At 41.9% G+C, this 25643-nt stretch overlaps 1 protein-coding gene across 1 annotated transcript in view; it reads right to left on the bottom strand.

Annotated features, from left to right (window-relative positions):
- Positions 1 to 1739: 1739 nt before the first annotated feature.
- The window catches only part of LOC104077616 (ephrin type-A receptor 5-like), a 27350-nt gene continuing 3446 nt past the window's right edge, over positions 1740 to 25643 (bottom strand). The window contains exon 2 of the mRNA XM_009578902.1: positions 1740 to 2533. Within this exon, the coding sequence (XP_009577197.1) occupies positions 1772 to 2533 (762 nt within the window). The 3' untranslated portion in view covers positions 1740 to 1771. The remainder of the gene's footprint in view (positions 2534 to 25643) is intronic.

Genomic DNA, 25643 nt, shown 5'->3' with positions numbered 1-25643 from the left:
CAAAATGGAAAGCAGAACCTCGAATCACTAAGGTCTTCCGAAAGCACACCCCAGATTGCTGCCTTAGCACTACCAGAGATCCAACCACTCTACAGGCACAGTAGGCTCTTCAAAGATAGTCTCAGGTTCCTAGTTTAAACCAGTCCAGCTTTTTGGTTTGTTTTTTTTTTGGTGTTTTGTTTTTTTTTGTTTGTTTTGAGATCTTTAAGAGTGCTTTGAGATACCCCATGCTGCTCATGGGAGGGCGGGATTTGAAAGGTGGCTAATGGATGTACCCCTTTCCTCCAAAAATTCTTACAGGTGACTGAAGTCAGTGTCTAGACATAGCACTCAACCAGTGCATGTTATTTTGGGACATGGTATTTTTAGCCAGAATGAAGCAGGTCCTTGCTGATCTATCTGACCCACATCACTCACTGTGATGGTCTAGATTTCCTCAGCTTGGGCTAATGTTGATCTTAGCTTCCCTGTGCAGTATCAAACATCAAGTCTGACTCTTCTTCCTCCCTAAACAGGAGAAGTATCTTTATTGGCATAGGAAAAGCAAAACCAAGTCAGATTTTGCTGTATTGACTGCATCTGCAGAATAAGGAGACTATTCTGGTCAAAAAGCACACCCCACATGCTGTTTACTAGAGGTTTCTCCAAAAACAAACATACCTACATTTTCTCTCCAAGTCAACCCTTGAAGAGACTTGAACTATGTAATCTTCAGGGGGGCACAGTGTGTGACCAAGGACTAAAGGATCAAGGCCAGTTTGCTTTGGATATGCCCTGATCTATCCTTTGCACCAACACTACAAACACTAATAACGAGTGTCTGGAGTGAAAAGAAAAAGCAACACCGACTTCGGTTGGAGCAGAATCCCTCTGCCTTCCCCACAGGTTATCTATTAGTAAGTGGCTGCAAGTACAAGGCAATTAAGATAGGATTGATGACCAACATATAATAATTTTGCAAAAAGCAAACCACATTGAAATCTTTTTTTCTTTCCTCTTCTCTTTTATGTCCAAATAGGTTTTAAGCTACCTACTACGTATTTACAACAGAAGGGTAATTTTATAAACAAGCACATAATACAGCAAACCATAAAATGACATTATACACTCTTAGAGTATGTTGCACTTCTTTAAAAGCATTCTTTTTTAGGTCTTGAGCTTCAGATACCCTAGTTCTCTTACACAAGGCCCCTGATGATTCAGGAGACCTATGCTGACCAGAAATTCAGGAACCTCAGCCAGCTACTTGTGTGAAAACTTCAGCACATATGGAAGCATTTTTATCAGTGGGGCTTTAGGTTTAACTCTGAACAGCTGAGCAGCTTTGTATTAAACTATTTACCAGAGAGGAAAATCAATCAACTCACACCACATCAAATTCCACACCCCGCCCCCATAAAGCGATCAAGAGAGAAAAACACACTCCTTTAAATACAAAAACAAAACGCATCTTGCATAGGGAGATAAACTTCAAACATTCCCCGGTCCAGAAAAAAGACACCAAGCTTCTGAAACTCATAAGGAAACCCCGATATTGAGGAAAAATAATGTAAAGCTTTAAATAATAGATAAGATTGCAATCGCCTCATGGACCCAACTATACAATGCTCCAAAAGTAATAGTGGCATGCCAGATTCTCCTTGTTCACAGCCCTGTAAGCACCAGAAGGACCCGTACATAGGTGTCAATACACCCAGACAAGGCCTCTCTCTTCATGTTATCACGGTCATTCAAAGGATCTCAGTGGAAGTGAGAACCCGACGTACCATTGTCAACTCAACCAGGCATGAAGGACACGGAAGAGAAGCAAGCCAAGACCGCACATCACCTCGGCAGCCTCAGCACAGCACCCTCCCTGCAGACCCTTACCTTGGCAGGTGTTGTTCTTCTCCTCGTACCCTGCCTTGCACAAGCACTTCCCAATGGGCACCAGCCATTCCCCCTCAGCACTGCAGTGCATCTTCGGCGCCTCGTCAGTCACTGAGTGGTTGACACAGATGCCCGACACCTCTAGCAGCTGCGAGGAATCTGCTCCCGTGATGGTGTCAGGAAAGCGGGCCAGGTTGCGGACCACCGATGGGCATTTCTTGTAGTACACGCGCACGGAGACCAGGGCGATGCAGGCACCCACGTCCTGGAAAGCGAGGTAAAATCCCTTTTTTGTTAGGGGCCCAACATCTCTCACCTCTGTGTTTAGCTTCATAACTCTGTCGCCGAGGTCTAACTCTGTGAAGCTCTCATCAGCAGCGATGGTATCAATCTTGATGTACTGGTTTTCTTTGATGTTCCTCCCATCTTCATCATCCGATTCGAAGTAATACATGTTAAAAGTCTCTTTGCAAGTCCCAAGTCCTCCTGGAAGGCTGTTACAGTCCCTCAGGGTGAATTTGAGCTCAATGAAGATGCGGGATGCCCCTTCATTAGATATCCAGCTGGTCAGAAGCCAGTTGTTCTGATTCTGTTCCATTACCTTGCATACTTGGTATGTGTGTATCGGAGCATAGTTTTCATCCACCTCACCGATTTCTTCCCACTGTATAAAAAGGAAAAGTATTACTTTTTTAAAAAGTTATAGCTCCCGCAAAATCTTAGCTTTCCCATTAAGAGCTTCAGAGGTTCAGGAGGACTTTTAGGGGGAAAAAATGTTTTAAATGGCAAAGTTTTCCATACTGGAGGCTTGATACATTCCTGATAAAGTCAGATAAAAGAGCCTTTAGAAATATAAAAGGATGCTAGTTAAAACCTTTTGTTTCAGACATTTCAGAAGTGGGAAAACATACTGCTGGATTTGTCCACTAGTACTTCATTAGGGAACAAAACAAAAGCAGATGGGGCCATGAGTTGGCCTTTTCCAATACATCCACATAGGAGAAAAAAAAAAAAAGAAGCTATTTACAGTCCGTCTGTCCCCACTCCCCCAGGCTCCTTTCTACAACATCCTCAAATCACTGCCCAGCACAATGACGACGACCACATTTCTCCAAGCTATTCTCCCCCACCAAACAGCCTGCCAGAAAATCAGCAGAGTGATATATGAAATAAATGTGCATTTGCTCTCCCCAAGTGTGCTAGTCAGAGGAGTTCCTGCTCATGCAAAGAGAAGATTACTTCCAATAAAGATCTGCAGATCTTGAGCTGTTTGTGTGCTACACAGGTTTTTAAGCAGAGCTCCAGATAACTTCTTGTAGCTGTTTGTGGGAATTGTAGCAACTTTTTTTTCATTTTATGTTGGCCACTCTCTGAAGTGCATTACTTGGAAGAAACGCTTTTTCCTGATCCAGCATACCAGTCAGTAGCACTGCAACAGTGCCTACAATAGAGAGACAACATTAATGTTTCCTCTCTGCTTTTGACAATTATAGTGTCACATTAAGAGATTAGATTAACCCACGCTAAGTACAGCAAAGAACTCGGGAGAACCAGTAATGGTTTCAGTTTTGTTCCCTTCTACTTTTGACCTGCTCATCTGCAAGGGCTTAATTCCCAAAGCCTCTTCCATCCTCTGCTCAGCATTGCTGCCCACATCTAGTCACAGCTGTGGATGAAGCACAAAGCAAACACACAGAGCATAATTTAAAGGTGCTCCGGTACAAGGTAATAGCTATATTCCAACCTGCATATCTTCTAAGGCCAAAGGCCAATTTTTTTCATTGGAAATAAAAGCCTGAGATGAAGTTGAGAGCCTTCTCAACCCACATGACATTACTGCAGAGCTGACAGGGAACACCCTCAGAGTCAACATAATGATGAAGTTTTTTTTAAGGGAAATGCTGTTCTTAAACTTTAAATTAAAATGGCAGCAACAAGTGACATGAAAACATAACCTGATGCTACAGTCCAGAATGAGTTATAAATACCACCAGCAGAAAAGCATTTCCTCTCCTCCCTGACCTGGGATGTGAAAGTGGGGCTTCTGTAATTCCAGCAAGGCATGCCCGCCGCAATGCGCAGAGTACCACATGTACCACCAGTCTTCTGAGTGAGGAACCTAACCTGAGGACATTTTTGTCATGCTAAGCAGTATTTTCATTTCTAATCCATTTATGTCCCTGGGCTTATACAGGCCATGACCCTACCGTGATTAGCATGTACTTGTCACTTCACCCTTCCTGGTAGTGCCACCAAGTTAGCTGGAGATACGTCTCCAGCAAAAGCTAGGCAGATCTGTGCAGGATTCCATGCCTAACTTTGAGGAGAAGCAATTAACAATTATGAAGAGTACAATCATTGAAAAAACACATAGGAAAAGTATGGAAGATAGCACAAATCTGCGCTAGCTTCTCTATGTTCCAGTAAATAGGGTGGGTTTAGATACATGAAATTAAAAAGCAGAAAAGCACTATTCTTCAACTACTGTGATTAATTTAAGTGCTAAATATGCTGTACATATATGCTTCCAAGTGGATTCATTTAACATGACACTATATAAATGCAAAGTCTCATTTTTATCACAGTGGTAATTCTCCATTTGTTGAAAAGGGAAGGTATCTCTCCTCTCCCCCCAACCCAGGCAGAAGTCCCTGCTGAATCAGCCCGGGGAACAGGTGAGCACATCCCAATATAGCCCAGGAAAGACCTTAATGACTTTAAACTTTTGCTTTTTCTGGCTGAAGGTCAGAGGATCACTCGAACAATCACACCCATCAACCAGCAGATATGGAGAAGTGTTAACCTCCAGGAAGAGGTGGTGAGGGCTGGAAATTGCTCATTCCAGCTTTAGCAAGAGGGGATGTGTACAGATGACCACAAGGTACACAGTGTAACTCCGTACAACATTTAAGGAGCATCTAATGTGTATTTCTTCCAGACAACTGACATTTGCAGTGACTGTGATGTTGCAGTAATATCATTAGTGACCCAACTTGAAGGCATATTGAAAAACATCACTTCTCTTTTTTAATACTTGCCAGATCAATTTTCAACCATCATTCTCTCCAGAGTTACAAAATTAAGCTCATTTCCATCGCTGCTCCAGGAGTTGTGTTAGTGGGAGTGAGTATAAGAAAGCTCATTTGTTCAAAAACCAGATCCGGTGATTCTAATGGTTGCTTTCATGCACTGAGAGCACTAAGCACCGTGAGGAGGAAGGTCCAAGCATAAATACATCAACTGAGCTAGAGTCTTATCTCAGCTCCAAGAAATGGCACATGACCTAGCTTCTCAGGCTTCAGGATGTGCTGCATTTCCAGCACCGCACCCCGGATCAGAGCAAGTCCTGCCATCACCACCTGCCATCAAACCCAAAGCAATCATCAGAGAGCAAGAGGAAAGGGAGGTGCTAATGAGCTGAGGCTGCTTATCTCTGTATAATCCTCAAGGGAAAGCCAACCAGATTTTATCAGAGCAGCTACCATTGTGCAAAATCTCTGCTCTGTCATTTAATCCCTTCTTCTCTCTTATCTGCATGTAGGAGTGCACCATTTCTTTCTCTTCAGCCGGGTCTGCCTCCCCCCAGAGACTGCAGGCAGCCTGCTGCCCTTCTGCTTTTACATCCCTTCCACGAGAAGGGGATGGAGGTAAGAGCCTCTGCACCTTCTGCCTGGTCCCAGCTTCCCAATCACTATAGGCCTCAGACAAGTATTTCAACCAACAAAGGAATACAAACTAGAGGATGAAACACAGCGCCTTACAGTTAATGAAAAAGAAAACTCACCACATTTAAAGAGACAGCATCTAGCTGAAAATATTGGCATGAAAAAAATTAAGTACAACTGAAAAATTGTGCAATATTATCATTCCTTTCTGCAGCACATATTTTTGAGATATAAATCAACCCCATCTGCAGGATTAAAACAAAAATGCAACCATTAACTTGGTGCTAAATGTTTTCTCTACATCTTTAATAGCCCTAAGAAGGAAAACACAAGGCATTTCAATGGCCTGATGTTAAATCATTTATAGAAGACCTATTTCTGAAACAGAAATTTCCAGTACACTACTGCTGGCGAGTTAAACAGAAGCTCAGACTGCACTCAGTTCCATCAATAGGAAGCATGCAATTCATGCAGGCTGTCTGCATATGGAAAGGCCAAAGATACCACACATCTAACTAAAAATATAAGAGCTAAAAAAGAATTCAGTGGGGCAGCCTTGGGTTGAACGGACAATTTTAAAACACATTCACCAGCTGTCTGCTACTCAGGCTTGTTTCTAATCTCCGGGATTCCAGGAATGCAATTTGCTACCGCAGCACAGAAAAAGGCTGTTGCCCCAAAAACACATACTGACAGCAGGGATGAAAATTTCAGAGCTTTTGTATATTTGTATATTTGGTTCTCGGGTTTTTTTTGCAAGGACAATTTTTGTCACTGGTCTTCAGTAACTCACTCACTCTCTTTAGCAGCCATTAAAGGTGGTGTGGAAATTTCAAGCCTCTTTCCCAATTCCACAAATCCTAGCACTGCTGAAATAGAAATTAGGCATTTGCAAAATCCTAGGAGTCTTAAGAGGGAAAGGGAGCTTAAGAGCATTAAGCAAAGGGGTTCCCAAGACTTACCTGGAACCTTCCCAGCAGGACTCCCTCCCTCCAAGGGCTGTGCAACCTGCCTCTGTTCCCACTACATATTTCACAGGCTCCCTGGTACAAGAAGTCTCATCCTCTACCATTTCATTTTCCACTCCACCACGTGGAGCTCTGCAACACATGCACGTTAATTCAGGTATCTGCTGGCACAAAGATGTAAAATTGAAAAAGGATTTATGCGTTTTCACCTTTTTTTCTTTTGGAGAAGGGCAAGCCTGGCACAGATCTCAGATCCCAGGCTTTGAATGTGTGGAAGCATCTGAGATCCTCTACATGCTTTGCCCACAGACAGAGGAGGATATTTCTACCCCAAAATCCTGCTGTCAAATCCTGTGTCAATCAGCACACCCTGGTGCAGAGAAGAGCATGGCGTGGGCTATGCAATCCCTATGCCATGTTAAAGGGGAGACCAGCCCAGCGTTCAGCTCTGTGCTATTTATCCTGCCTTTCATCCTTGTAATATTTGGGCAGTGTCTTCGATTTCCTTTTATGCATCTGATGTTAAGATCTGGCTGCCAATCGATAGCCTCCAGCTCAGCTCCCACACACGTTCCCTCCCGCTACTCAACTTCATCTCGCAACCTGCTCCTTCCCTCCCTTTGCTGCTCTCCTCCCATCACAAAACCCAAAAACTTGGGGGTTTTTGTGGTTTTGGTTTTTTTTTTTTTTTTTTTGTTTTTTTTTTGTTTTTTTTTTTTTTTAACTGCCTGCTGGCTTTCCACCTATCATATTACAAAGTTAAAGCAAATAAGAAGCAGGCTCTCCTCTGCAGAGTTTCAGTGACTTCAGTAAGGTCACATAAGGCTAAATTTCTACTGAAAGCCAGGTAGAGCACTACGCATCTTTTTTTCTGCACTGCAGAAGGTTTTGCAGGGCTGTGCTAGCTGTAAGGCTGACTGTGTCACCATCTTGCCTGTTGCAAAACACCACTTAACAGACACACCAGTCCCAAAATTCAACTATTTCAAAGCCTGCCACCAATATTGCCAGTTTTATCAACACACCCAGTGATGCACGGCATTGCTCAGATTTTCAGCTCTGGAGCCACATAATTAAAGGAGAGTCTTTGCTTTTGCTGGGGGTGTTTCAGTCTTCATTAAAAGAAAAAGGGTTTTGCTTGCTCGAAGAACAACACAAAATAGAAAGTATCCAAAAGGCACCTTATTTGTAGCCCCCTCTAAAGTGATGCTGACCTCAGGATTGGCAGGAGCAAAACAGTTCTGTTTTGAATGCTGGCATTAGCAAGAGGTATATGTATAACCTATATGACCTACCGATCGTGGCAGAGTCCACTAGCACGTGATGGAGCACTTGGAAAGCCTGGTCCCCTCTCACAGCAAGGGACAACGATCCAAACCACACTCAAGCAGAAGAAAAATGCAGACACCTGACACAATGCTGCAAGTTGCAAGTCTGCTCTTCCCGATGGAGGAGCAGTGCCAGGAACAGAGCAGAGACAGGACAAGCAGCTCAAGATCTACATGATAAACAATGCCCACTACATGCCACCTCCAGACAGAACAGAAGGCAAAATGGCTTTGCCCAGCTCTCTTCCACCACTGCCAGGTCACTGGATCCTGTTTTAAACAGAGCTCTTGGGCAACAATTTTTAAGAATTTGTGCCACTGTGACAACTCAGGCTTAAAGTTCAAATTCTGCTACAAGGCAGGATGCTTGCTCACTGGGACAGCCCCACAGCATGCCCCTCCTGCCCTGCACCAATCCAACAGCGGAAGGACACCAACCACAGCCACGTGACTTTTTCCAGTAAATCACCAATTTGAAATAAAAATAATCAGGAAACCAAAGCAATTCATGTACTTGGATCAAGTTAGGAAAGGAGGGGAGGGGACAAAAGAAAAAAAAAAAAAAAATCAGTAAAGGGGAAAACAGTGATTTTGACAGCCTCCCAAACCACGTGTTTACCATCTTCTCTTTCTGAATTTAAACAAAATAGAGGGCAGAAAAAAAAGAAATTAATATGAAAACTGTTCTACAGTAACCCAAACTATTTCTTTCAACCTCAGACACACTTTTTAAATTTCAGCTACCAAAACAAAAAAAACAACTTACTACTTGTACAAACTTTTCTTTTCCAATACCAACATCCTCTTTCATAATGCAAAAGTTGAAGAGATTCCTACACAGCCTCAGACTGTTTTTTGGGGATTTGGAGCTCATTTTAAGGGCAGGAGACAATGTCAAAAGGAAACTGCAGTGAGTTCAATACGAACAATAATGAGCCCAGTGTTTATTAAAACCTTTAAATACCAGAAGCAGTTGTAACCACCCAGGATCTTAACATTTCCATACATCTGATACTCCCCCCACCCAAGGCTCAAGCCTCATTTGGATGGCAATTTTACAACCGAGACATTTGTACATACAGACATACATTCCTACTGACAGCAGTTCCTAGTCAAGCAAAAAACATAATGGGTAACAGACACAGAGGATAGAAAGGATCCGATTAATCTCCCTACTCAGGCAGAAATCTGGTCTAATGAAATTAATTTAAAAAGCTGAGTTTCCAAAGAAGGAACTTAACATTTTCTGGTGGTTTGGCACATTCCCCTCAATTTGTCCAACTAGGAAAATTAAAAAAAAAAGAATACCACAACTTTTGGGCTACACTTCTCATTTTACTACTGGATTGCAGTTTTCTGCGGTTTCTTATAATGCCACTCACACTGGCCACTAAGCTGCACAGTCCAGTTAACACACAGCCTCAGAATATCCTGAAGTTAATTACCTGAAGTAAATGTGAGTTTCCTCACTCATTACAGGATATTTCGCAGCCAGAAGCTAAGGATCATTTTTCATAAACTAAAACATAAGCGGGGGAAGTAAATTGCAGAGAGGTACGAACTGGAAGTTCAAAGCATCTTTTTGAGACATGCCACATCTGACTAGTGAACTTTTTTCTCCATCTCTATATTAACCAAATACTCACATACTCTCTGCTACCCCAAATGTGATACTTGGCTAGCCAGAAAACAGACTTAAGTCATTTCCATTACCACTCCCCCCAAAAAACCTTAAAGAGCAAATTCTCACTGCAGTAATGTTAAAGGAACAGCCAGACACATGCTTCCGAACGACCTCTTTCAACACGTGGGCAGCAAAGATGTTAAGAGGAAAAAAAGGCTACTCACCCATGTTAAAGGCTACTCACCACTGCATCAAGATTTAATGAGGCTCAATTTCACTCAAAGCCAAGGTTTTATGCACTGCTTTCCACTGTGACAGAGGGCAGGAGAGGGATTAGCGAAGATAGGGGTATGATTAATGTTTCATCTCCACTGTAAAACAGAACTACACTGGAAATGAGTTGGGTGAATGTTCACAGTACCATCATGCTCCATCCCAACTCCATTGTTGCCAACTGCACACTCCAATACTCAGAAAAACTCATCAGCAGCAAGCAGCTTTTAAGAAAAAGGAATTTTTGTAAGTGAGGACTTAAGCATTTGGGTGGATACTTCTGTACCTTACAGTGTTTTGGATCTTTTTAATTCCACCCGGGTCAAGCTTTCAAAGTTCTGTGCGGAATCAGGACTGCTAGAAATCCTCTTCCTCTGCTAAGTAATGCCAAATAAGGTTCTCACACAATCACACTGCTCAGAGCTGAGGGAAAACACCAAACAGGAAAGACCCACGCTGAACCTGTGAGACTAGGCATGATTGCTCCTCTCAAGAAGTGCTATATGTGAAGACATATCAGAAGTCACTTAAAGTTACATGGAGAACTTCATAATCATCAGCTCCTATTGTTTAAACATTTCAATTCACTACTTGAACAATTCTTCAATATTCTTTTATATTTGTAATATGCATGTAAAGTTTGCTGCCATGCCTTCTATTTCTGCAGCAGGCTGTGCAGGAGACTTCTCAGTAAAAGTCCCTTGGTGTAATACAAACACAGAAGTTTTGACAATTCCTGGATTGCTCTGCACTACTGACAAGACAAGAAACAATGCAGATTTCAGTAAAGCTGAGATAGCATCTCAAAACACAAGCAGTAATTTGCTAAACCAAGTCCCACCCAAGCAAGCCTGTAAGAAAGAAGAGCAATTAAAACCTGAAAAATTATTTGCAGTACATGCTTATGATGAAATATATTATCTGTTCAGAGACCTGCACAATTCAAGCTGTTGAAAAATGAAGAAACATCAGAACAAAGTCACCTAGACTTTTCAGTGCTGCACACCAAGATGCAATGGAAAAAATGAAAATGGGACAGAAGTTTTGCTCAGACTTTGATTGTTTGCATGATCAATGAAAGATGTCAGGACCAGAAACCAAATGGAAGGAGAACCCAGCTGGAGGTTAGCGCAGCTGAAATGAAAAGGAGCATCAGCCCCTCTCCAGCATGCCTAATCAGAGACTGCTCTGACCCCTTCCCAGAACAAAGCAATGTGTTATTTGCAAACCCCGCCTCCCCCTCCGCAATTTTATTTCTTTTTTTAAAGGTTTGAATTCTCTATACATCTGAATTAAAACACCCATTTCAAACCAAAGTCCAGCAATTGAGGGTAAGACAACAGAGAAGAGCGTGAAAGAGGCAATGAAGAAACACAATACCATTAAATCATTTTTCACTGCTTAATGTAACACTCATTGCAGAACAATTTAACAAATGCCATAACAGTGTTGACACCACACGGTTTAACACTGGAGGACTGACAGAGCCAGATTTTCAGAAGGACTCACAGTATGACATGCATTTTAGGGTTATAACCAAATGCTTGGATTTTCAAAGCTTTTGGGATACTGTTCACATTACTCATCATCTGATGATACCAAGAGGTTCACAGAATAATTTTCAAAAGCAGCAGAAGAGGAAGTTTTCCTTGTTACTTTAATGTTGTCCTAATATTTAAATAAATCAAAATTTATTTGGGGCTTCTGTTTACTACAATTGGAATAACACAAAGCATTTGGCTTATTTTTAATGCCCACAACAGTGAAAATTTGCAAAAACTAAACTAAATTCTTAATTTTTATCGTCATCGATTATCTGTAATTTCCTGAAAGTGAGGAAACATTTTTTAAGAGTTTCCAGTAAAAGAGAAAAAATACTTGATCAAAAAATGCATTTAATCAAAATAAGACAGATTAAACTTCTCGGTTTTCTAATATTTCAGGCAAAGTGATACAATTATCCGTGTGCTGCGCTGGCAAAGCCTAGACTCTCAGACATATACCAAATTTGACTAGATTATAGACGGCCCATATATCGTATCAGACTCTCCAGCAAATGCCCCTGCTCCCTGGTCTCTAATCTACCCAAAGCTTTTCATAGAGATAATATTACATTCATGGCTTAGGCCTTGACAACTGCACCCATAAATCAATTTTAAAACTTGCATTAATCATCTTTCTGTAATCAGTGGCTATTCAGCACAAATTTACATCTGATTTCTGTTGGCCAAACAGCCACATTAGAGCTTTGAAGCTTATTCAGGCTTAAATGATTATATTCCCCTAATAAACACTGAAGTCCTCTCAGTCCAGCTGCTGTGAGCTGCATTAATGACATGCCATGGCAGCAGGGGCCATCCGAAGTCAGCCTTGTGCAATGCTACAAGCAGCAGCCCCCATGCCAAACAAGATTTTTTGCATTTCAAATACACTCAGACAGAAGAAATGAGAAGGCTGCTCTGCCTGTGCAGACCCTCTTAGGGGAACTGGCATGCACAGCAGGCACATATACCATGCAATTTATTGCACCTCCTCCTAACAGCTTCATTTGCCACCTCTTGAATACATGAGGTTACCAGTAAGAAAACAGAAACCCGGATTTTGACTCCCTACATGCTGAGCACCTTAGAACTGTCACCAAAAACAAAGCAAGCTGTTGAAGCTGAACCCTGTAGAAAATCCACTTTTCTCATTTGTCAGACAGCTGTAACTTTGTTCACAGCACCACCAAATTGGGTTTTAGCATGCTTTTCTTTGATCACTGCAGAATTAGGCATTACATTTTTAATATCTGAGTACAATTTCCTCCTGGTTTTTGGGTTGCTCTCGCTGCTTTGCGCGACAAAGACTATCACTTATGCAGGATTACAGTAAGCAGCTAAAACATGATCATTTCAGGGTGGATTTTGCATGTTCTTGCCTGCAATCCTTATAGTGAAGCAATCTGTCCTGATTGAACAAAGAATAATTATTTAATTAAAGAACCTCGGCAGGCCTCCATTATTAAACCAGCATAAAAAGCCTCACATTGATTGTATATTCACTTTCAGTTAAGGTCTGAATCAGTATGCTAAGATCTAAAAATGAATGAACAGAATGAGTTTATTATGACTGTTGTTAAGTACTTACCCACTATAGGTAATAAATTATACATGCGGACGCTTGTTATGCTTATTCCACAACATAATGCAACTTTTAGTTACTTTTTATTCTATGGGATTTAATTCCCACCGCATCAGGCTTCTATCACTATTTAAATATGGCACCAGAATTACAAGGATGTAAACCTGTCAGACAGAGATGCAACCTGGACCTCGATGTTTCTTTAAATCTGGAATTGAAGAAAAATGGATGTGCTCATTTGTTTATGATGGATGTCCTATATCCTAACCATCTCAGAAAAGATACATGCCTGGAGAGGTTCCACACTTCATAGGCTATTTTTCCTCACCTGAAACCTCCTGCTACTCCACACTCTCTTCCAGCATCTGACAACCACTAAAGAACCAACTGAACATCAACATGCCATGGTTAGGAAAGCACCCAGGGCCAGTCAGAAAACCATAAGCAAGGACCTCCCCTGGACTTGCGTATGGAAGAGACACTTTCACAGCAAGCCCATCACTGAATGCAAGCTTCTCTCAGTTTTGTGCACCTTATGGACATAACACAGCCGAATTGCAGCAACAGCATTTTACTGCTAGGCAAGATAATCCTCATCTGTGGCCTGAATTTCTGGTAAAAAAAAAAGTTTTAAATAATCTTCAGGAGTCCCCAGGAAGAAAGGCACTACTCAGCACAGAAACTACAGATGATTATTTACCCATCCCTATTCTAGGCCTTACACTCACTCTACAAAATGGACTGATTGACCACTTCACACAAACATGAAATTACAAACCCAGTTTCATCATTATTTAGCAGTTAAACCATGAAATCAATCCCCTTTCAATCTTTGTCTCTTCAGCTTCAGAGTCTTCCAGTGAAACTGAATGCGTGTTTCACAAAGTGTTGAAGTTTGAAAGGGAAAGGATGAATGAATGCACTTTAAAAAATAAATTAGAAGTACAATTCTCAGAGGAAGAACTAATTAGCATAGGAAACAGCACTTCTACAGGTTATGTGGTTAATTGACATCATTCTTCTTACCAAAACACATACCTACTGGAAGCTAGACAGCTGAAGAAATGCCACTCGGATGTTGAAAAGTTGCCCCCATAGTGCACAATACATAAAGCTTTCTAATAATGTGTGCTCTCATCCATAAATTATTGTGACAAAGAAACTTAAAACAGTACGCAGTGAAAGAAATTTCATACTAAGTAAAGGAATAAGCCATTTAGGGGAAGGACACAAAAACCTGTTGTTGCATCTCCATAGCTTCCCCTAGCCTTGGGTGTGAGTCACACGGGACCAGACCTAAAGAATTCTACGACTCATACACACAAAAGGGGAACTTCCGTATTTGTGTGGACTGAAGCAGTCAGAGACAGGCCATCCAAGCACACAGGTCATTTCAGTGCAGTCTCCTCCACTCAGGGATGCAGAGTCCTGAGATGCTGCAAGGTATTTGGCTTTGCAGGTGTGAAGCCTTTACTCGCACTAAAGCTGATACTGAGCCAGGACTGAATCCTACCTTTTCTAGGGCTTTAGGAGGCTGCAGGGTTATATCTTTCCCTGTAACAGGAACCTGTCTTCCCAACAGAAACGATGTACGTGATGCACTCATGTAGTAGCATGTCCATCTCCCATGGACTCCCCTTACCAAATAACCAAGCGCCCAGGTCAACCGATGGCAGAGGCTTCAGCACAGCTCTAGCACACAGTTTCAGGTCATAGATACATCTGGCACTGTACCCCAACTCCTCCCTGCCACAGCATCCAGCTCAGCAGCCACTAAGATTCCCCCTTCACTTCTACCTGGCTTCCATCACAAGGACTATTTTCTTCTCCTCATGATCCATTTGCCCCACAGAGCAAACAAAAAGATAATGCAACACTTCACTAAGACCACTTCCAGAAAGCCACTTTCATTTCAAATGGCAACGCTTCAGCTAGGAAAAGTTGTAAAGACCCCAGAAAGGAGAGTCCACAGCTACTCGAGAGATCAAAAACCCACTTTACAGCACACAAATCTGTAAAAATATTTGAAGAGAAGGCTGGGATGTGGCTAACTTGCTTGTGGCCTCTATTTGCCTGTAATGGGGCGTGGGGAGGAGAAAGAGAGAGATGACTAGTACATACTTGTGAAGTTAGCAAGAAAAGGCATAGCAAGGCATATCCAACTGTAATTGGTTGGATGGTCGCATCCAGAGGGTAGTGGTCAACGGCTCAATGTCCAGATGGAGATCGGTGATGAGTGGTGTCCCTCAGGAGTCCGTATTGGGACCAGTACTGTTTAGTATCTTCATCAATGACATAGACAGTGGGATTGAGTGCACCCTGAGCAAGTTTGCAGACAACACCAAGCTGAGTGGTGCAGTTGGCACACCTGAGGGACAGGATGCCATCCAAGGGGGACCTGGACAAGCTTGAGAAGTGGGCCCATGTGAACCTCATGAGGTTCAACAAGGCCAAGTGCAAGGTCCTGCACCTGGGTCAGGGCAACCCCCAGTATCAATACAGGCTGGGGGATGAAGGGATTGAGAGCAGCCCTGCTGAGAAGGACTTGGGAGTCCCCCGCAGCCAAGAAGGCCAACCATATCCTGGGCTGCATCAAAAGAAGCGTGGCCAGCAGGTCGAGGGAGGGGATTCTGGTCTCTACTCTGCTCTGGATTACTGCGTCCAGCTCTGGAGCCCTCAGCACACGAAGGACATGGACCTGTTGGAGCAGGTCCAGAGGAGGGCCACAAAAATGATCAGAGGGATGGAACGCCTCTCCTATGAATAAAGGCTGAGAGAGTTGGGGTTGTTCAGCCTGGAGAAAAGAAGGCTTCAGGGAGACCTTATTGTGGCCCTTCAATACTTAAAGGGGGCTTATAAGAAAGATGGGGACAGACTTTTTAGCAGGGCCTGTTGTGACAGGACAAGGGGGAATGGTTTTAAACTAAATGAGGGTAGATTCAGACTAGATATAAGGAAGAAATTTTTTACAATGAGGATGGTGAAGCACTGGCACAGGTTGCCCAGAGAGGTGGTAGATGCCCCATTCCTGGAAACATTCAAGGCCAGGTTGGACGGAGCTCTGAGCAACCTGCTCTAGTTGAAGATGTCCCTGCCCACAGCAGAGGCATTGGACTAGATGACCTTTTAAGGTCCCTTCCAATACAAACTATTCTATGATTCTAAGATCCATGGACTGAGAACGGAAGTTTGACCTATTCAGGCTAGAATTCGTCTTCTAATAAGGACAGCTTGCTGTTGGCACAAGCTACAAAGGGATATGGTGGACTCACCATAAGAGGAAGACTAAAAAGAAGAAATCCCTCTCCAGAAGATGCTCTGTAGGTCAAATCAAGGTTACAGACCTGCTGCAAGGACCCCTGAACAAGTTTCTACACTGTACGTTCCACAGGAGATTCAACTACATAATGTTAACAGTCCCACTAGCATTAAATCCTATGAAGCTACAACACTATCACCTTCAGCTCACACATTCACAAATCTGCTCCTATTTTTAAATAACGAGAACCAGCAAATACTATAATATTGTGCTTTTTTCAATTGATTGTTTTACTCCACCAACAGGGAAACTATAACTCAGTAAGAAACAGCATGTCTAGAATGCCAATGATTTGCAATTAACATATTTGAACAGCGGGGAGTTGCCCAACTTTCTTTCTTAATATCATTTTGATTACTTATGTATTTACTGTAATATGGGAGAAAACTAGTTCAGCTCTCAGATTTAAAACTGTGCAGAGCAGAGAAGAAAGGAAATTTGCCAAGTAATAGCTTTGGTCACAGCATTGTGTGTGAAAAAATTGTGACAAAACAAAGGTTAGAAAAAAGGAAGGGGACGGTCTGTTTTTTAAAGGCAACAATCAAGACTCTGCTAAGTTAGGCTCATTCCCAGTTCAAGAAAACGCAGGACATCTATGGCACTTGCACCCATTTTGGGTCTCAATTGCTTGCTCTATCCTTGGTTAATGGGGACGCTGCATGGTCTTCCAGCAGGGACAGATGCACCAGGGAATTCATCTGGGAAAAGCCCCTCTCATACAAAAAAGCTCAACACAGATTCTGGCTTCTGCCAAAGACCCTCTGCAACACCTGGAGAGATGCATAGGGACTTCTGCACATCCAGCTTCAGCAAGGTCAGCCTCTGCAAACAGCAGTGCTGGGGGAAAACACCCCAGGTTATAACTGGAGGAGCTAACCCTGCAAGCAGAAAACCTCAGGAATAGTGCTGTGCTCAAAAGGGGCAGGGAAGAGAGGAATCCAAAAGGTTTACCTAGGCTAGTGGCATCAAACAAAACAGCTTTGCAAACACCAAGCAAGGGCTGCTTAAGATTCCCTGCTTTCTCTCCAACACCTTCACAGCAAGCGCCTTTTACAAACATTATACAGGCAGCATCATAACCAAATCCCCTGGGGGCTAAATACATTTGCCAGTTCAATACACTTAATATGGCTCTGAGAAACAGGCTCTGTTACTGCAACAGACTTAGTTACTGCAACTCCAAAGGACACAGCAGCTCCTGTCTGTCTGTACAGCCTGTCCACATCGAGACCACCCCTCTGAGTTAAACATACCAGACTCTGAATAAGCAGCATTTTGAAACTGAATACACAGGGCTTGGGAATCTGAGCTTACAGCCTGCGTAATCGTCACAGATATTCAATTATCATTAAAATTAATAAGTAGGACAACAACCAAATCCCCTGACGGGTTTTGATTATCTCAGCCTGGGTATTTATGAGAATTACTCCGACACACTGAGTCATTGGGCTCTGGCCAATGGGCACAAGGTGTTCCTTAGCCCACTGCAGTTTCGTTCGCACTGGAAGCATCATGACATCCAACATCAGGAAAAGACAACAAGTACCACACAGGAAAGGAGACAGATATCTGAAACTGTGCAAAAAGCTTTGATTTGGTCTGAAATCCGTTTCCAAGTCAATTACTAATTTTGTTCCTGTTCAGCAGCTTACTCTGCCTCGCTGTAATTCTGCAGCAGAGCAACTGCAGCCACTGCTTTTGCAGGGAGGCACTGACCTGCTTGCAGTTACCTACCCCATCACCTAACCCATCTATCAATGACGGCAACTCATTTATTTTCTGATCACCTGACATCTATAGTGATTGACATAACTAGCAATTCTTTTCTTAAACCTTCATCATTTTTAGGTTGATTTTCCCAGCACTAGAACTGAAACCATTAGGGCTTTGCCCAACTATTGTATTAATCAATATCCATAGTTTTAAGGATGTAAAATAAACTCCAGAATTAGCAGAAACACAAAAAGCAGATATGCTGCCATTGAAGTTAACTACACAAGAACATTCAGTTATTCAGTCTGGCATCAAAATAAAGCAAACAGTAAACCAGAAGGAGATTGTGTAATGAAGTGACTTTATCTCACAGGATTATACTTGTGGTTACGACTTTAATTGTGTAGTCTAGAAGGATTTGCAACAAACTGAATAATCTCGCATTATTGTAATGATTTGTAATTGCAACACTGTCTACGATTTACAGGCTTACTATACATTTGCATTGCAATCAACTAAAACAGTCAGTGCCTGCCCTACTATTTGTAACAGCGCTTAAAATTATGTCTTGCAAGGAGCTCCAACAGCTGCCCAAACAGTTTGGAGGTTTGAAACCAAGGCAAAGCTCTCAAGTGTGAATATTGCCAATTTTTGAAGAAAATAAAGCTAAAATAAAACAAAACTGAACATCCCCAAGGTTTCTGAATAGAAGACCAAAGGCCATATTTTTGCTATCCTTTACTGTTGACTGAACCAGAAGCAAGCAACGATGAGCAAAAGTTATTTTGATGGCCCTCAACTTCAAGTGACAAACGTCAGGAATGACCCCCAGGCTCCAGCAGGAAACCAGGAGAATCATAACATCAGTTATGTAACTGGAGTTTGCAGGCTAAATATGCAAAAAGACAAAGCCCCGCCCCCCCCCAAAAAAAAACAAAAAAATTGAGGTCCCAATGAAAAAGGCTGCCAGCACAGGCAGAAGGTGCTAGTTTTTCTGAACAGCTGGAGGAAAAAATAGCAAGTCTAAGTCTTCCTTTTCAGAAACAGATAATTTTCCCACCCCACTTGGTAACTGCTGGGTACAGTTGGGTCTTGGGGATACCATCCCCACAGGACTGCTCCCTATCAGCAGCACATCTGCATCACAGAAACTCAAATACCGAAAAAATCAATTAATTCTGAAAGATCACTTTCACTAAGTAGATATTTAAATTACAAAGTCCTGTCATCACCTCCTCTCCCAGCCTGCCCTCACTCACCAGTTCTTGGTCTAGCTCACAGCCAAAGGCAAGGCAGGGGAGGGGCTGACTTGAACAAGAATAACACCAAGCCTGCAGCTCTTCGTCGCAACCGGAACAGAACTGCAAATGGATTAACTGTGTACACCAACATCTCAAATCACATTAAGAAATACTTTGTGCTGTTTTCTCCTGCCAACTCCATCTTCTGCACAGCATTATGGACTGTCAATATTACAGGAAGAATAACTGCTGTTATAGGAAGACCTTTGAAGATGAGGGCCAGGTCACTTGCCCTAAAATATTTTTGCTGAAGTCAAATGAGAATTTTTGCAGCATAAAGGCTCAGTCCTTCCCCCCCTTCAGAGCCAAAAGTTCTCATCTTTGATACTGCAAGAAACCATCCCAAGGAGGGTAATTATCCACAGAAAGCACAGATCTTTACAAGCTTCTGATTTATCTCACTTCAGTGCAGTAACAGATCTACAGGACACTATTTTCTGTGTTTCAATATATAGGTAGTTCACATACACTGAAATCAGTAAGATGCACAGTCTTACAAGTGAAACTAGGCTTTAGGAATGGATAACTTTTCTAACAATTTAAACAAACCTGCTTAAAATAGAATAGTTTCATTTTTTCTACTGTTCATTTTGTTAAATCAAGAATTTAATATAACCAAAGCAGTAGCCTGACACTTGCTGGAGTAATGAACACAAAAGAGAAATAAGCAAGAATATACAAGTTAAATGCTTATCAGAGCATTTTGGCAAGAACAAGGTATCTAATAATACTTTCTTTCCTGGAAAGCAGCAAAAGGAGGCAAATCAAGGGCTGTGCAGGGGGTGTTTCAGCCTAGTCTGAAAGATATGGTTTCTGACAGATACGGATTTTAGAAAGCCATCAGCAACCTCTACTCCTCGCCATCACCACCCCTCTCCGGGGAGCTGCCCCAGCGGTGCCCAGCTCAGCAGGCAATTCCTTGTCCTCCTCTTTCATCAACATGCTGATGCACAGCCCCCACTCTTCTTGGGGGGACTTGCTTTCTACCAACCCCCAGGGCCTGATCCTGCCTCCCTGCAGCTATCTGGCAACTCGCCCATGGATTATTCCTAACTAAGATCACTAAGATCATACAGGGGTAGGTGAGGATCAAACTAACATGGCAAGTGTCGTTCACTCCTAACTCTAAACCACTACGACATCACTGATGTGTTTTCAGTAAACCATCTTGAAATAGAAATAAGAACAGTAACTTCCCATTACACATGGAAAAAATAATTGCTTTCTCCCCTAAATGCTCACAGCTCCCCACAGAATGACAGAGCCTTTATTTTTTTGAGGGTTTTTGGGTGTTTTTTTTTCCCCAAACCCTCTGACCAGGCAGGGGAAGCAGCAACCACTGTTCAGCCCACGGGGTACAGACAATCGATCGCAGTGGCTTGGCAGCATACAATGTCACAGTGGTAACACAGAGATGACTGATAGCCAGGTGTCACCCACATTCCCTTCAACAGTGCTTCATCATTCATGCTGGGAAGAGCCTAAAAGCTGGTGAGAGGAGCTACCGCTTTTCTTTGCAGAAGAGTTAACACAATCCCCAAAAGGATGTATTTGCATCCATGTGTACTCCTGGTATTTAATCTCCGATCTTGTTTTGCCACAGTATTTTCAATATTAAAACCGACAGACCTCATGATTACTGCCTGCTTTAGTCAAACACACTAAATCATATAGCTCAGCATGCTTTTTCCTCTGAAATGAAGACATCTTAAGATAAATTAAGACTATAAACCAAAATATTTTGAGGCAAAAAGATCTTCCAACTAAAATACTGGCATTTTCTTTCAATAGCCAAAAACTCAGTCCCACCCTCCCCTTTCGTATGTGCATATAGCCGTCAGCAATTGAAAAACACCCCGTTTTGTGACCAGGACAAGCAAACATGATGCCACCATTTTCAATCTCTGAAAATCCTGAACCATTCCCATTAATAACTTGAAAAATGGACAAAAGTTTGTTCTAACAGTCCTAGATGTTCAGCTGCTGAACTATTTCTTGAATAGCCACGTATCAGGACTTTGCAGTAAAACAGCAGTCAACCAAAAAGCTCTCCTTACTAGTTTTAAGCTAGGTAACAGGTCTTCCAAAAAGCCCTCTAATTTTTATTGTCTTCATTCACTGTGCAATATACAAGGCAACCACTGGTCACGAAGACAAAATAGCAGCTTCCATCTTAACACTATTTTCAGGAATTCTGCATTTAAAATTTTCTCCTTCTAGACAAACCTACCATGTGTTTCCCTTTATGAAGTTAGCATTCATTTTATTTCATGTTTTTTGAGCTTGCTTTCCTGAATGAGTAACATGAAAAGAAAACCAGCTTTCCTCAATTATAAGAACACTAAATAAATCAAACAGGACTGCAGTCTTGAATTTAGTTACCCAAAATAAGCCATTAACCTGAGTAAAAATATATGCTGTCAAATGGGGCAAGAGCAAGGCCAATGCATTTTAAGTTTTATAAAAGGATTATGCAATTAAGTGAGAAGTAATGCACTGATACATATATTTAGCATATGAAGTAGTAAGTAACATACTACAAAAATTCATCAGTATAAGCTATAAAATCCTAATGCATGTTTTATAAACCTTGGGCTGTTGCATATGCATTCTGTAGTGGTAATACTTTATTCCGCAAAGTTTCAGATTCTATAGCACTATGTTTATATATTTCAATTGTACAGTTACTAACTGTTGGTTACCAATATTTCTGAAATTGGCACAAAAGTAACAGAGAAAACAATGGTTTTAGAAGATAAAGCTCTTCAAAGCTCTTTTATCCCCAAATGTAATTCCTAGACACTAGAGTAAAAGACTTTTTAGCATGAAAGGAGATTATTGTTTGCCCAATGAGCCTGTGTGGAAGAACCTAATGCTGACAGCTGTATTTACAAAACAATATACTGAAGGATCAGCCTTCATTTCTTCTATGGTGGATTTTCATTACCAGAATAGTAATATATTATTCCAGTAATACAGTTCTAGCTGCGATAAAGATTTGCTTTATTCTTAATCTTATAGTATTAATTTATTTTACAGTACCTTAGAGTACTCTAGGCATTTTAGATCTCCTTTAGTAAGACCTATGCCTCGCCAGATGCTGCTCGCAAATAAAGGCTTGATTCATGTCAACAGCATACAAACCAAAGGGCAGCTAGCTGAGAGTCCAGAACAAGAAGTTTAAGAGCATTCTCAGATGGAGTGAGAAGATTTAACTTCAGATGGGAAAGAAGATACGAGAAAGAACATGAATAAAATGGTGAGGCTATTCAGTGAGAACTGTTGTCTAGCATGAGGTGCTCTGGTTTAAAAGCAGCTACATACCATAGCTAATCTGTTGCAGGCATCAGAGGAGCAGATCTTAAATACAGGGTGTTGAATGAGTAACAGTAATGTGGTTTTTAACCAGGGCAAGATAAAAAAAAGAGAGAAACAGAGAAACAAAACCAGATCTCACCCCAGAGTTAGGACAAGCTTTCAAACAGCAGGGCTTCAGATGTAGGGCTGGAAAAGACCAAAACAGATCACCTGGTTTGTTCCTCCAGAAGAGATGAACTCTGCTTGTCCAGAGTAACATAGATGATGCTTTGACCTGCTGTCAGAGACCTCCTGTGAAAGAAATCCCACATCTACCCCAAGATACACCAGTAGAAAGTACTTTCCATCAAATTTAACCTGAATCAGCTTAGATGAAACAAATCCTGTTTTTCTTGTCCTACCCACTGCCAAGAGGTTATTCCTTTCTTCTCTGCATCCCTCAAGGTGGTTATGGGCCAGTCCAATACTCTGTGCTACACCCAACTCCATCAGCCTTTCCACACAAGATGCATGTCTCCATTGCAGAACTGATCTCTTTAGATTTTGATTGATATATTCAAGCTCTGTCAAACAAATGCAGCTCTACAAGCACTGGCAAGGCCACCAACTCACTAGGGAAATCCACCAATTTGAACAGTAGTCAGCTGGCCGAATTCCACTCCCATTAACTCCAGCATCTTCAGTCTCACTCTGGAGCTTTCAGAGTTTGATACATGAACTCAGCACTGCTTTAAAACACAGTTAGTCCAATTATCACAAGGGTCCTGCACAACCGCATTATTAACTTCTGGTATCTTTTCAGACCCAAAGCTCAAGCTCTTTTGTTATAATTATGCTATACAAGCATGCATGAATCACTCTGGCACGCTAAAACAGGCAGCATAACCAAGAGAAAACACATCATCATGGCCCCATGGGATACAAGCAAAAATGACCACGTAAGCACATGAAGAACCAGGGGGAGGGTGACAGAGGACAGAAGTTTACATATATACAGATACTGCATTTTACCTTAAGGAATCCTAGTGGAAAACAAACCGTCCATATATTTCAACTCTATTGAACTCAACATCATCCCACAAGTTATTCATGTAGAATTCCTTTATTCTGTATATAACAGAAAATCTTAAATATTGTTTTGGTTTGGATTACTCAGTTTAGCTCAAATACTTAGATGTGCAGTATGTTTCTTACTAACCTGTGCATGAAGAAAAGCATGTACATGTAAACAAACCATCCAAACTGCTGGTTTTTAAGATGTCATTAATATTTTTTTTCCACCTACTCAGGTATTACTTATTTCTGTCATGCTCCCTGCTGCAGTATGAATTGCTTTTTTGCCATGTTAGCATATCCCCCTGATTCCTCTTCTACACTGGTCACAGCCGAGCAGCAGCATTCGCAGGAAAAAATCACAGGCTGCCAAAAGTACTGCCTTGAAAATGCCAATTATAATCATAGCTACATGACACAGCTCAATGGTGCCAAGAATCCTCCTTTTCCTTTCACTACCCCCTGTCCCTCCCCCTTTATTTTATTTCTATCCCTGAGGGCAAACACTGCCTCCAATCCAGGGTTCCTGTATAAAATCTCTATCTGAACCAAGATTGACAGAGCAATATGAATCTACTCACAAACCATGCTGAGTAATCTAAATCACCATTACTTTTAACTTCAAAGAGGCACCCTAGGGTACCTGTCCTCAAAAGAATAAGCCAAAAATGCTGCTTGCAAAAAAAAAAAAATTAAAAAAAAAATCAAACCCACTAATGTCCTACATAAATGAGAAGCAACTTGCAGAATCAATCTGGCTGAATTTACCTCCCAACTTTCAGTATTTGGCCTTATTAACCACCAAAAGCAGGGGCAATTGCTTCCCCTCTTGCCATTCACATGCAACAAGTCATCTAGCTCTCTCATTTTCTGCAGTGAATAAGGAATTATGAACATCTCCACAGGACCAGGTTCCTTAGCACATGTTTATTTTCCTGTCTGAGCCTAAAAAAAAAAAATCCCAGCACATGGAGCTGTGCAATGAGCCACAGCACACAGCTAATACCCCAAGGACCACAGAGGCTTTCCTGTTCTGTGCTACAGGAAAGTCAGGGAAATCAATGGGAGGTGGAGGAGATGGGAGAGGGCCCATTACACAAAAGCAAAGCAGGTGTACCACGCTCCAATTTGGACAAAGAATACTTCTAAGCTGTAAAGAATTAAGTTTTAAAATAAATCCTGAAAGGAAGGAGGGTCTGAAACAAATAAATCAGCGCTATTACAGCCACTGAAACAAAAAATCAGACATAATCGCTGAATAAATCAAGCCAGCTAAAAGAAAGCATTTATTTTAATCAGCAACTTCTGCAATTATCTGGATATTGTTAAAAGTGGCTGTGTTTTCACTTGGCCAGACCAAATAAGACTGAACAGCAGAGGCTTACAGGGGGCTCTTTGTAGCTTCTCCCCCTGCTATGGCTTTGCAGGGAGTCAAAACGTATCACACAGTCTCCTGCCATATCAAGGGAAGAGAAGAGGCAATACAGCCTACAAATACTGCCTGACCCAGCTATTTCTCTCGCAACACTTACCATTGTTCCTACTTCTGTGAGCTTCCATGATAAAAATGTATGTTTAGCCCAGGCAAGTGCAGGCAGTTTCTGTAGGTCAGAGCTAGTCAGTGTTGCAGCCATATATAATGCACACGTAAACCTCTGATGTGCCCAGTTTGGGTAATCTTAAGCAGCACCCCAGGAAGAAGTCCGGAGGTAAAAGACTCATAGGCTTTGCAGACCTGCTGTACAAGCATAGGCTTTAATAAAAAAACCTGACTGGTTTTGTTGATGTGCTTGGAGGGCTTCCTACTACACAAGAGGGACCAGACTTTCTGACATAGCCTCTGGTAATTCCAATAACCTCCTTCAGGTTAAAGTAAACTTACATGAACTGCAAAGCAAAGTCCAAATTGCCCCTTTGGCATATAATAACAGGATCAATTCCCAACTTGAGCTGCGAAAGGGGCAGCATTTCCACACTGACCACGCTCACTGGCAGGGAGAGAGTCCCTTTTCTGAGCTCCATGGCCATGTGGACCTCACAAGGATTTTGCTCACACTCTAACAGATATAACTGCAGGTTTAAGAGCCAA

This window comes from Fulmarus glacialis, unplaced genomic scaffold (assembly GCF_000690835.1).
Source record: "Fulmarus glacialis isolate BGI_N327 unplaced genomic scaffold, ASM69083v1 scaffold22325, whole genome shotgun sequence".
NCBI lineage: Eukaryota > Metazoa > Chordata > Aves > Procellariiformes > Procellariidae > Fulmarus > Fulmarus glacialis.
The sequence above is the reverse complement of the archived record's forward strand: the minus strand, read 5'-3'. Positions and strand labels throughout refer to the sequence as shown.